General features: G+C 41.2%; 2 protein-coding genes across 5 annotated transcripts in view; both read left to right on the forward strand.

The window, feature by feature from the left end:
• The first annotated feature begins 337 nt into the window (after positions 1–337).
• dynll2a (dynein, light chain, LC8-type 2a) lies at positions 338–3,752 on the forward strand. The gene is made up of 3 exons (XM_086035460.1): positions 338–527; positions 931–1,102; positions 1,768–3,752. The coding sequence occupies exons 2-3, from the start codon at positions 971–973 to the stop codon at positions 1,903–1,905; spliced, it is 270 nt and encodes an 89-aa protein (XP_085891586.1). The 5' UTR covers positions 338–527; positions 931–970; the 3' UTR covers positions 1,906–3,752.
• Positions 3,753–4,535: 783 nt separating this feature from the next.
• Positions 4,536–13,654, forward strand: part of hnf1ba (HNF1 homeobox Ba) — a 47,863-nt gene continuing 38,744 nt past the window's right edge. For 2 of the 4 annotated variants that reach the window (XM_086036668.1, XM_086036671.1), the window contains exons 1-3: positions 4,536–4,657; positions 6,127–6,258; positions 12,042–12,244. In XM_086036668.1, coding sequence (XP_085892794.1) covers positions 12,074–12,244 — 171 coding nt within the window. In that variant the 5' untranslated portion in view covers positions 4,536–4,657; positions 6,127–6,258; positions 12,042–12,073. Of the gene's footprint in view, positions 4,658–6,126; positions 6,259–8,919; positions 9,036–12,041; positions 12,245–13,654 lie in introns of those variants that run through there. The other 2 variants (XM_086036669.1, XM_086036670.1) reach the window with 2 other exon arrangements.

A 13,654-nucleotide genomic window follows, 5' to 3' on the forward strand; every position in this document is an offset into this window, starting at 1 on the left:
AAAAACAAGATAGCACATTGGAGAAGTTTGCTTTAAAAATGGATTTATATATATATCTTACCTTCGGATGAAAGACAGCCTTCTGGCTAACTAGCATATTTGCTTAAAGTTATATTAATATGCACTTATACTGATATATATATAAAAAAAAAAAGCATATTAAAAAGATTCAAGTTTAGATCTATCACAATATTTAAAAAAACAACGTGAATCTGAACATGTTTTCGTCACGGACGAATGTTGCATTGTGGGAGGAAATAAGATGCCGGCATAGAGGGGCTGTTGGAAAACGCCTGCACAGCGCATGGAGGCGGTGACTGGCCAATAAGAAGCCGCAGCCCGTAACGGAGGGGCGGGGTAGGTCGCCGGAGCAAGCAAGAGTAAAGCGCAAACGTACCTTTCTTCAAGCCCAGTGTGCTTAAAAAACCCTCAAAAAACTAAACAGAAATTAAAAGGGAACATCTTAACAAACTTGCCCACCTATACTCGCATTTGGGACGCTTCGTTTCCCTTCGTGTCAAACAAAGGTAAGCTCATATTTGTATTTATTTGAAGGGCAAGACTGAATTGAATGTTTAAGATTTGACATTTTTATTTACAAAACGTGTGACTCGTGAGATCCATGAATAATTTCTGTTTGAAATTGACGAATACCGAATGTGCTTCTCTGCGTAATTGATGTGGCGGAGTAATGTCACTCCACCTGTATCAAGTTACCCCAAGTCATGTCCGTGACGCGTTAAAATGTAAGTTTTAAAACGCAATAACTAGGCTATATTATTAGCCAGGCTACATGTTTAGCTCGGCCGTGCTAATAATCGTCTTGCGTGTGATTGACATGTCATTTGTGTGGGCGTGTGTGTGTGTGTGTGTGTGTGTGTGTTGACTTCCACTCCATCATAATGTGCGTGCTCCCTCTTCCTCGCACAGGCTCCGTCATCCTCCTGCTCTTCTTCATCTCGTCATCGTCATGACTGACAGGAAGGCCGTCATCAAGAACGCAGACATGTCGGAGGACATGCAGCAGGACGCCGTGGACTGCGCCACGCAGGCCATGGAGAAGTACAACATCGAGAAGGACATAGCAGCCTACATCAAGAAGGTGACTGGAGGGACGCCGAGTGACTTTTCAAGAAAGTCAAAGAAAAAAAAACTTTGCCTCAATTACTACAGCTATTCCAAAGCATTTTTCTATATGCATTAGTCATTGCCAAAGTTGCGCATCAGGCCCTAGAGTCGATGGCTATTCAAAAATGTGTTTTTCTGAAAGATTTCGCTTTGGTGTCACGACAATGTTTTTTTTTTTTTCTGTATTGATGAGCCTCAATGTCTCAACGTCAAAGTTGTTCATCAGTCACTACAGTGGACAGCTATTCAATATTTTTCTTCACACACATTTGACAGCAAGGCTCGTTCGTGCATATGGGGGAAAACACCTTTTGAACAGCTGTCCACTGTAGCGACTGATTCTCAACTGTGGCGCTAAGCAGGGGCGGAGCTACGTGGTGGCCGTTGCCGCCCCTTGTCACACTTTGTCCAAATGGCTTCGACCGTCGGTGACGATTGATCACCCGGTGATTTTTAGCGAGCGAATCAACGACTCAACGCATGGCATACAATTACGCTCTGTGATAGGACGCAGCGTCAAAGTGCCTGTTGCACAACTTTGACATTAATACTCATCCATATGTGGGGAAACAAAATGCTTTTGAACAGCTGTCCACTGTAGTGACTGTTGCTTATGTTCGTCTTTTGGTGTTTTGTTAGGAATTTGACAAGAAGTACAACCCCACTTGGCACTGCATCGTGGGTCGGAACTTCGGCAGCTACGTGACTCATGAGACCAAACATTTCATTTACTTCTACTTGGGCCAAGTCGCCATCTTGCTCTTCAAGTCGGGCTGAGACCTTTTTTTTTTTTTTCCCCCTTTTTTCGCCCCCTCTTGGTTATGTTTTTGCTCCTCAAAGCTATCTGAGGCTAACGCATCTCGTCCTCGAATAATAATGACAACATAACGTAACGATGCAGCGCTGCATGGGCGACAACTTAATTTCGTACATACGTCTACGTGTGATGACTTATCGGTTGCCAGTTCAGCGCAACTCGTGCTTGTAATTTTTGGTAATGTTGCTGAATTCCGAGGTGTTGGCGAGTTCGAATGGTGGCCTCGGAGTTTGTTGATTAACGTGATTGTTAATAGTCCCGTCGCAACGTGGTCACAACAATTAGTGCTAATTTGTTTACATGAAGAAAAAAAACGAGTTTTCCAATTTGGTGGAAAGCATGTGAACATTTGAAATGTTTTACCTTTTCTTTGACCATTGTTGACAAATGTGATCGTTAAGGGCAATTTTTGACTAATTTGTTTATTTAAATGAAAAAAAAAACCTTAAAAGTGCAGATCGTCTACTAAATGGTTGTAACAATGAATTTAATTAGCTTTTTATTGATTGTGATTATTAGAACATCGGCGTATAAAATCATCATCACATCTTAACAATTCCAGCTAATTTAACAAAATACAAATGGTGTGCTTTTATTTGAGTATATCTTATCATCGTCATATCGAAACATTGTCTTTAATTAGAGCACAGTTATTTTCTTAATTTAATAATACAAAACCGTCATGCTTCAGTTTGGTAAAAGCTTTCTTAAGTGTTTGTCCTTAATGTGATGTCAATTTTTGTCTTCGTTGTCTCAAAACAGCGTCACATCCTGAAAATGATTGCACATTTGGCTGAAGATGTCGGCACTCAAGTTTTTTTTTTTTTTTTTTTTTTTTTAAAAGTACATTTGAGGTTTGTTGTTGAACGTAATCGTTGATTCCAATTTTCATCATCTTTGTCAGTTTGATTTGAAGATTGAACACACCGATTTTTCTCGGTCCTCTTCGAAACTGCGTCACATCTGAGTAATTGGTGTACATTTATTTAAATCAATGTTGAAAAGATTGGATGTGTTTGTGTTGGATGGTTGTCATAAAGATTTGCGTTTATCTCTTTAATAATCAAAACAACAATGCTCCAAATTCTAAGATAATGTCCACATTTTTTTAATTTTCTTTGACGTTCGTTTATCAAAACATCGGCACATCCTAATGATCAGTGCTAATTTGTTTATTCGGGAGAAGATTTCAGAACTTTTTATTGATAGGTTTTTGTGACTACTTTCCCCACAATGTGAAAGAATGATGTTCTCAAGCACTTTTGTTTGTCGCCACAAAAATCAGCATCTTAACCTGTAGCGAGACTTTTGATCATTTTACATTTTTGCTTGTTTTTCAAATAAATAGCACAATTTTGTTAGCTTTCATTATGTATGCTAACAAAACAAACACACACTACATATTGGCTATAGCCAGTAAGATTTATAATTTCAAAAGTCTGCAGCTAGCTTGCGTCTGGTGCTCTTGTGGTTTAACATTATGCCGCGTTTTAGTTCTGTCTGCAAAGACCAAGCATTTTGACTTTGTGTCTGTCTGTTGTTGTATCTAAATTCAGACTTGTCCATTGCAATGCTAACACAAGCTAAACTTTAGCTTCGACTGTGATATTCTTTCTTGTCAAAAGGGAATTCTTCCTGGATTGTTTGCCTCCGGCATGTTGTTGTTGCTGTTGTAAATATTGGAGCTGCTCCTCGCACAAAGTGCATCTGGCTTGAGAACAGTCGCTCATCATTTAAAGTTAGCTGTTGCTAAAAAAACAAAACAACATAGAAAACTCAAGGAAATAAAAATAACTTGACTTATAAACTGGTCTTTTGTGTTCTCATTGTTTGCACTGAAAGCAGGCATTTTTTTCTTAGTTGGACAGCAGAAAAAACAGCTCAATTCGATTGTCACAAACTTGGAAGGTTTAAATGCCCAAATCATCATTAAAAAAATGTTTATTGCAGAAAATCAACATTTTATACAATGTTTGCAAAGCTTAGCTTTTCATGGCCTACGTTAGCATAGCAATGCAAATGAGCAAATTGTTTCATACATGGATTAACAGTGTCTAAATCTTATAAAAGTTCAATATCTGGCATTTGCCAGTTGTCTTGTCTTAGTATAGTTTATTCTTTCACACAAGGAAACTGCAAGCTGATTGTAACAAATGGTGCATTAAAACCTACCTTAAACTATCTTTTCAACATTTTTAGCTTGTTAATTTGGCATAGTTTAGCCTATATTTGTGTCACTTAGCTCAGCATTGTAAACAAGTACACAGCAAGCCACTTTATACTAAAATAGAGGATTAAAAATTAAAGTCAATTCTATTTTTAAAAGGTTTCACGTAAAGTAAACATTTTATTGAATCAGTCAGCCTAGCCTACCTTAGCTAGCCTTTTTTGGGCGTTACTTTAGCCTAGCGGTAGAAACCAATGAACACTGAACAGCAAGCCTAATACAAAAATGTTTTTTTTTTAAATGTCTAAATCCATTTTAAAAGAAAATGTTTATAGTACAACATCAACATTTAAACGAGTTACCTCAGCATAGATTATCCTTTCAAACAAGTAAACGGCAAGCTTGTTACATAAATGGCGGATCCCCTCATCCATGCCTTGATCACATCCCTCCGGGACTACAGTAACAGAATCCGTTTTGGGTTACCTAGCAAAGATCTGAACATTCACCAGTATGTCCAAGACTCAGCTACTAGTGTCACTGAGGTGAGGAAACGGTTTTTGATATACCTGGGATTAAAAAAGGACTAAATCCTCAAGACAACCAATAGTTTTCCCATTCGTTTTTCCATCGGAAAAATAATACTTATTTTAGCCAATTAGCTTAGCATAGCCTTTGTTGGCCAAGCGCAACAGATTGAACTCGTTATCCAAATGACTGATTTCTGACTTCGCAGCCTTTTTAGGAGGAAATTTTTTTTTTTTTTAGAACAAGTGAGTAAAGGATGACAGTGGGCGTATTTGAACAAAACAAATGAGTCAAAACGTCAGGAGGGTCCGGGGCAAAATGCCAAAGGAGACAAAATGCCAAGTAAAACAAATGCCAACGCGTGTGGGTTGTAAAGAGCTAATTGCGTCATTTAACTCGTCAGCAATGCATGTTGTTCACTTGCTGGGGACCTTCCTGCTAATCAGGAGCACAACTGATTCATTTGTGTTTTTTATTTTTGAATGAAAATGTCAGCTTCATCATGGAAATGGAAACAAATAATAGTTTCTTTATGTCTTGAAAAAGTAAGATTTGATTCTCAATATTACTTGAATCAAATAATACTTTAATCTCGTAATGTCTGCTTTAAATATCGCAATGTTAAAAACGTTCTAAAAATAGATCTTATCCTCAAAAGACTTTCTAAGAAACATATAACTGAATTCACATGAAAATTACATGTTTGACTTTGAAAAATCTATACTGTAATTATAGTCCATGCAGCTCAGAATTCTGACCACAAGACGGCAGCCTTGCCCTTCACTTACTCATTCCGGAGGTCCTTTCCACCCAAGTTACATGTTGTATACAATATAAGCAGTAAATAGATTTAATAGGTTTATCATACTGTATACACATTATATATACAATGTGAGGGCCCCATAATGTCTACAAATGAGTGTAATTAGATGAATTATAATTTCATGTTAAAATGCACAATGATATGCAAAAATAAAATGTACTTTACATTTAAAACGGGGTTTCCAACATTTTTGAAACTGAGTTACTTTCTTGGGGTTGACAACGCACTTTTGAAACAACAAATTTGGTCAAATGACTTTTAATCACGTACTTCTTAATACATAACAATATTCATCTTTGTGAAGACTGATCAATAATTTCTCACCAATTAATTCTCATCAATGGTTTAACATGGTCCTGCAATTGGCTGGCAACCAGTTCAGGGTGTACCCCGCCATTTTTAGAACAGGCACCATGTTGGTGCCCCCGATTTAAACTTGACGAATTATTTGCACAGCTTTTTTGGAGTAGCTGTCCCCTGTCATGAGCTTTTGTCGATGTTGTTACAGTATTGCAATACGGTAAAATACAAAATATGTCACACATGTAGCTATGCCTGAAAGACTTTATACAAATGCCACTCAAAGGTTAATGGACGCCCTGTTATGAGTTTAATAGTCGGATGTGTCTGAATGACTGTGTGTGTTTTTGTCCTTGCGTGTAGGGCACCCAGAGGGGGTGGGCGGGGGGCCAGACATGCTTCATAAATGACGCCCTCCCTACCTCCCTGCCCGGTCTGCTTTGCTGCACCATGGAGCAAATCTGTGAGGCGGTCACCCCGCGCGGTTTCGCTCAGGTGCGGTATCGCTCACATGCCATTAGGCTCATTAATGGAGCCATTCAACGGATTAGGAAGGAACCAAAGGCCCTCCGCTTGGAAGACATTTGCATTGTCGCAATATCTTGTTGACTTTTCCTTGTTACTGAGACGCCGAAGCACCAGCGCGTGGGTCATTCCACATCTAGAGAACAATTTAGGTCCCAAGAAAAAAAAACACACCATTTATTTGCTCATTTTTGTTATGGTTTCATGAAAAATTGACCATCGTCATCGGCCTAAAAAGACGAATCGGTACGGTTTGAAATGTTTTAATTGTGCTCGATTATAGTTACACACTCATGCAGTATCTCAAATCAACGTTCCCCGTTGAAATGCATCTAAATTCCATGAATGTGCGATTCTTTTTTTAGTGTGTTTTATAAATTCGGCTTTGATTTGAGTGGCACAGCTGAAACAACTGAACAAAATGTGAAAAATAAAGGAGAGGACTTAGTGTATCTTATGTGGAGAGCAGGTGTCAACAACTCCGGTCCTCGAGAGCCCCTAGCCTGCATGTTTTAGATGTTTCCCTCCTCCAACACACCTGATTCAGATGATCAGGATTGTTATCAGGCTCCTGCACAGCTTGCTAATGAGCCGATCATTTGAATCAGGTGTGTTGATGGAGGAGGGACACATCAAAAACATGCAGGATAGGAGCCCTTGAGGACAGGAGTTGGTGACCCCTGCTTTATAGTATGACCGGTGCAGTACAAAGGGAGGGGAAAAAAAACAACCTCAAACGGCATTTCCAAGCATATTTCCACCAACGACCAAGCAGCCAATCGGCAAGCTGTCGCTTGGCGGCGGTAACCAGCGTCTTTTTGCCAAAGCCTACCTTGTGCGGGCCTCTCGTAAAGCTTTATGGCTTCATGTTACCCAACGTCGCATGCCTGCCTGCGGTGCTGCGATAGGGCGGGAGATAAGAGCACAATGTCACCCAAAGCGAGACATCGGAAACAACGGCTGACGTTTTTCAAGCTGTCATTGGAAAGAAAACAGACTTTTTTTTTTCTCTTGACATTATCAAAGAGGAGGATCAGTACGGATATTCGAATACAACATGTAGACAGATAATATAACGATACTTAGAGACATATGTTCTTTGTCCTCTGCGAAGAATGACACATTTTTACTGTGGCTTACAGAGGTGTGACTTGTGACCGTCTCTTTGTGCTGTACATGCGTATGTGTGTATTATACTGCCTCCAGGTGGCTGTGGCACACACACCAGAAGGAGCAGCACAAGGTCCATTGAATTGACGCAAAGGATTGGGCCAAAACGCCTTCATTCTTTACGTTCTATTTAATGACATCACGACTTTGTTTGATGAATGACAATATTATCGAGTGCTATTTCTCCGATTTTTGGAGGGAGGCTGATACGGATTCATGGCATTTCCATTCACCTCAATGGGGAAAGATTTTATTTGACATTTTGTTCATTGATTCTTAAGTAGATATTTCAGGTTGGTGTACTTGGGCTATTGCTTGTCCTGACACCTGTGTAAATTGACTCAGTCCATTTGAAAACGGGTTTCTGTACTTTCCTCTCCTTGCTTTGTAAATGTAGCCTCGTTATGTTTATCAACCTCCGCTGGTGTTGACATGCGCTGAAAATAGAATGAGGGCGAGTCAACCACTGTTTAGATCTTGGGCGCTTACATGATAAGGCGGCAAAAACCGGGACGGCAGCGACATGGGGCAACGTGAAGTCGTGATCGTGGGAGCATCAATGCGATTCGCACAAGTACCATATTCCCCGACTGTCCGTGTCCTCTCTGTAGGAGAATTTTTTTCTTCATTCGTTCATTGTTCAAATTCATTTTTACTCTGGTACTTAAACGCTTTTCAGCCTCTCTACTTTTTTTGCACAGTATAATTATCGTAGTTTGTTTTACGTAAATACCCGTACTTCTACTTAAGTACCAAGCGTGAGTACTTGTGCTTCGTCTGAGTACTCGTATAAATCATGTGTTTCTGATAAGTGGACGGTCTTATCCTTGACAGCAGCGGGATTATGAGTTGATGAGATTACGAGGTGATGAGGTGACGGTCCATAAAGGCTTCGGCTCAGATAAGAACGCTTTTGTTTGCGAGAGGGGAGGAAGACTTCAGCTCATTTCCTTGACTTCCAGCACGCTACGGAAAAAAACACAAACGCACGGTGCGATTGTGTGATTCGATGGCATGCGTGTACATATGTTGACATGTTTGCAGCGCGTTGTGCGTCGCGTGCGCTATCAGCTCGAACCACAAAAAAAAAAAGATGGCGGCGCCATGAAAGGAAGTTGTTCTCGTACCTTTGGACCCTCACTGCGGCTGTGTTGGGATTCGCTCCCTTGCCGTGATACAGCGCTACTTTGACTTAGGAGTTGAATTCGGACCGTAACCCTGCCCGTAACTCAAATCAGCTTCCCGCACGGAAATGCCATTTCATCCGTTCCAGCCGCCGAGTCAACGATTGAAACGTTTCCGACGCTCGCGAGCCGTCGAGGAAAATATCGTCACGGTAAAAGAGGTGAAAGGGTATCAAATATTATTTACAAGTATCATCTGAAAAAAGGGTTTCATGTAGAGTGAGCATGGCACATAAGTGGCATTTGAAAGTTTCTTTTTTCTGTTTATTTATTGCAATGGAGCCGTCTTGTTGCTGTTGGCCGGAATGACCTGTGGCCGCGTTTCTTCCTGCGCCCGAATGTGTCAAAGTCTGGCGCTGAAGGAGCCGCCGAGGGACTCTACACTTTAGTGCGGCAAGTTGGGAAGTGTTTATGACGCACGTCGGCTTGGCTAATGTCCTTCTGCCTGCCCCTCCTCCTCCTCGGTGACATCTAATCGGCAGCCCAGGACAGAGATAGCGTTTTTAACCACTTGTTTGAAAAAAAAAAAAAAAAAAAAAATCTCTGTCCGCGATGCCTCCTGCCGACCGCAGAGCATCGGGTGTCCGTCCAGTCCTGTTCCTTGTTTAGCCGGCGAACGCCCAGGTGCCTAAATGAGTCCACCGTCCCAGTGGTGGAGCTTTGCGGTGTTTAGGAGCAGGCGGGCGGTCTGCTCACACCAGTCCACAAAGTCCTCAATCCTGTGCTCAGGTGTACAGCCGGCAACGGTGGAATCGGTGGAGAACGTTTGCAGGTGGAGTTGCGGCTGAAGTCCGAGCGTAGTGAGGGTGAATAGGAACGGGTCGAGCACCGGGGGCCCCCTGAGGGGCCCCCTGAGGGGCCCCCTGAGGGGCCCCCTGAGGGGCCCCCTGAGGGGCTCCTGTGCTGCAGACGTCTCCATCTGACACTCAGCCGTGTGTCCACACACACTGTGGTCTGGTCTGTGAGTTCGGTAGTCGATGTTAACATTCGTCCGGCTAAAGTCAACCTACTACCGCTCGGCTGTTAGTTTAGCTTCACGTTATTAAGTTAGCATTCGTTCGCTGAACTTTACGCGTGGTCACTTGGATGTTTGCTCACCTTGGCTTTATTCAGTTAGCTTTGATTGTGGTGGTTAGCCGACGTCATTTGTTGTGGAAACTGAACGGCTACTCGTGGACCATTCGGAGGTGTTTAGCGCTAAATCCAATCACGCTAACTAGCATTCATGTATGCACGAAAAGGTCCTCAGGTCCGGCAATTTGGAGGCTGATCTGAAACAATGAAATCGTACCTCAAAGCATTCATGCTTTTTTTTTTAGTTTTTTTGGGGCCTACAGTAATAGTCTGCCGAGTGTGCTTTATACATCACATTGTTGGATGTAAAATCCTCATTCATAAAACAGTGTCATAAATTGCTGAATAGTTCCTGTATTTTGTGCTTTATAGTTACATTTTATCTTCTTAATTTCAACCATGCATCTTTTATAAATCTTGAGTTTGAATGCTCCCAAAAAATTGCTCAATGTTCCAGACAGAGCGTGGCAGGCGGTGTCAGACAGGTAAGCAAGCGATGGCCAATAGATTGCCCCAAAGTGCCGTAAAAGTGCCTTTTTTATTTGATTGCTTTTTAGTCTGTCCCTGACTCTAGTCAAGGTTTATTTAGAGACAAAGGACACGGGGAGGTATACGTGTTGTGTGGGGAGGGTCACGCAGGGGGTAAGTCACACAGGTAGGGGACATGGACACGGGCGGTGGGACTGTGCAGTCAGTCACCGTGTTCTCAATCTACAAACTGGATGTGCATGAGTGGCCCTGGCCAAGCTGCCTAATGGCCCCCCAATTCTAGTTTCTCTGTCCTCCACAAAGCAGCCAGTGTTGCGTAACCCCCGGCTCACCCAATAAGTCTTCCCCACCAGCCCAATAGCAACTAATTGAACCTTGGTCGACATGTCCGTCATGTGTAGAAGCACAAAAAAAGTCTCCAGAAGTCAAGTCGTGTCATTTTGGTTTGAAGAAATGATTTTTCCGCCTTCCAGGTGTCCTTCAAAGAGTCTTTTATCCCAGAGATTCTGTCTATGCCCGATTTGGGCTTGTCAGCCCATGAAGCCATTTTAACTTAGCAACATGAGTAGAGCCACAAAACTGTTTCAAGAAGCCACACCTGAAAAGACACATGAAAGTCTGCCATTTTGACTTGAAGTGGCCATTCGAGAGAACATTTTTACAATTTCTCCTTCTTACCTTCAAAAGTAAACTCATCCGAGACATTCTGTGTGTCTGCTAACAATTTTGAAAGTTTTGCAAACGGAGTCCCGCCTGATGTTTTTTTTTATATACTCTCAGTTGCCTTTAGGGTAAAGCTAAACTAACAGAGTTTTTTTTTTTTTTTCCAACAGGATGCCTCCTGAACTTGGGTGGGGGTGGGGGGCTTAATGTGCTGTTGGACCACTTAGAGATGTGCATATGAATTAATTTTCAGGATGAGCAGAGGAGTGTGGAGGCTGAGTGACAGAGTCCACTGGGGCAAAGGTGCTGGGAGGGCTTCAGTGTAACTTGTAACGTATACAGTATGTCCACCTGAGTATGAAAGACGTGAGGAATTGTCATCGTCAGGAAGTAGACAGGTCCCGGGGTACACCATTTGTGACTGAAAGAACCGTAAAGAGCCTGTGAATTAAACTGAGATGTGTTTCTAAATACATTTGACATGTTGGTAGATAACTGCTGCTGAAAGCGTGTACTCTAAGAACTATGTGGTACTTAATTGTGGGAATATAGAAGTAAACTGATTTTCACCATTTCAGTTTTGTTGATTTTTTTTCTTTTTCTTTTCGGGTGTGGCTAAAACAGAGTTTTAGAGTTTTTCTGGTAGACTGTTTGTAAATTTTGGCAACTTTTTCACGCTGCTTCTGGTTCAGGCTTTTTTTTTGTAGCAAATTTGTCACACTTTGTCACTTCTCTCAGTTTGTGCATCCTTTTCAGGCTTTTGTCTGGCGTATGTTGTCATGCTTTAGCAAGTTTTCACTCCGCTTTTTTTTCAAACTTTTGTGTCATACACCGTTGTCACCCTTTATCACTTCTCTCACTCTGTGCTTCTTTTTTCAGCATTTCAGTGTCACACTGCTGTCATGCTCACACTCTGCTTCTTTTTCAGATTTTTGTGTGGCTGAGTGTTGTCACATTTTGGCAAGTTTTCAATCTGTGCTTCTTTTCAGGCTTTTATGTGGAAAATGATTGTTTTCGGTTTGCCACGTCTCTTTCGGTGCTTCTTTTTCAGGCTATTTTGTAGAAAACGTCAGTCGCATGTCCTTTCTCTCACTTTGTGCTTCTTTTTTCAGGCTTTTATGTAGCACATGACCGTTATAATTGATCTCATCTCACTCTGTGCTTCTTTTTCAGACTTTTGCACGCCACACTGCTGTGTAGGCCCAATGAACGCCCAAAAGCTGTCAACAGATCATTTCATTGATGTGTCATCCCTCACACTTGAACCGCTCATCTTCCTCATCCAATCGTCGCCTGCCGGTCACCCCTCACATCCATCATCCCCTTCATCATCTACACATCCCCAAAAATTGAACTTTGAGCAGCCGTCGATGCCGGTGAGCGCCGCCAAATGTCAGTTTAAAGAGTAACAGACACTCGACTGGATTGGAGAGGTTAGTGAGTGAACGTGAGGCGGACGATGCTTGAAGACGCCACACCGGGACAGGACAGACGTCGCGGTCCACCGAGTGTGAAGCCATTTGTCTTCACTCATGAAATAATAGATAACTGCAGCTTGCACATTAGGTGGCGCCGGGCCAGAATCTTAATCGTTCTGTAGCTGAATCAACACACACAGGAACAAAAAAACCTTCATTCAAGCGGATTAAACTCCGTGTTTACTGACAAAAAATTGTAACAATTATCAATGTGGGTTTGGTCCATTCTTGGATGAACGTTTCAATACTGTACCATATGTAATTGAAAATAGTCAGTTAATAGCAAAATCATAGAAACGGATAATTTTGCAGTGGACTATACTGGCTATTCTGCTGCACACATATTGTGAAAGGCAGCGGGGATAGTCAGCAGCATTGGATGTAACAAAACAACTATACGAGTCTTGTATCAATACATAGTCGGCAACATATAAGCGGTCAAGTGACAACTGTAGATGAAGAATATCATATCAGAGAAGTGAGTAATAAGCAGGAATGTACTGTATTGATACTGTACGTATCAATCAATAGTCTAGAATGAAATAAACACATGCACTATTGTCAGTGGAGTCAAGCGAATGAATGACATATTTAGAAGGGAGGACTGGTGTCAAATTCAGGTCCAGAATGTAAAACAAAACGTGCCACAGTTTGGCTTTAGCCACAGCAGGTGCATCACCTTATCTAGCAAACTGTCTCAATAAAATGGTATATACTGTATATACCAGCACCTAAGTATGGCATAAAACAAGCAGTTTTAACAGAAATTTCATGATGATCACTATACATGAATAAATAATATATACAGGAGTAAATAGTCAGCCAAAATAGTTACAGTACCAGCATTTTATGTAACAAAAACTCTACATGTACAGTATCGACTATTATTGTAAATATGATCATACCGTAGTCTACAATAGTGTAAGCAGTGGAGTGACAACTTAACATGAATGAATCATACATACAGAAGTGGCGATTCACCAAGGATAGTCAGCAGCATTGTATGTAAAAATAAAAAATAAAAGTTGATATATAGCAGAAAAATATATATACATGTGTCAATAAAAGTCTATATACATATATAAGCAAAGGAATGACAACGTAAAAAGAACAAGTGAGAAGTATAGAGAAGTGAGTAGTTGGTAAGAATAGTCAGTAGCATTGTATGTTACAAAAAACTACACATGTCAATAAAAGTCCATATACTGTTTAAGCAGTGGAAAGGCAACTATACAAGAGGTAACCATTTATACAGAAACCAAACAGTCAGCAAGAATGGTCCGCAGCATTCAAATAAGTGCAAAAAAA

The sequence above is a fragment of the Filicampus tigris genome, chromosome 7 (genome assembly GCF_054856515.1).
Source record: "Filicampus tigris isolate MCC_2025a chromosome 7, RoL_Ftig_1.0, whole genome shotgun sequence".
NCBI classification, from domain to species: Eukaryota; Metazoa; Chordata; class Actinopteri; order Syngnathiformes; family Syngnathidae; genus Filicampus; species Filicampus tigris.

Excerpts from the sequence above, each read along its gene's own strand:
- dynll2a (XM_086035460.1), top strand. The coding sequence starts at position 971 with ATGACTGACAGGAAGGCCGTCATCAAGAACGCAGACATGTCGGAGGAC. Across the intron at positions 1,103-1,767 it reads TAGCAGCCTACATCAAGAAG|GAATTTGACAAGAAGTACAA; the intron begins GTGACTGGAGGG and ends GTGTTTTGTTAG.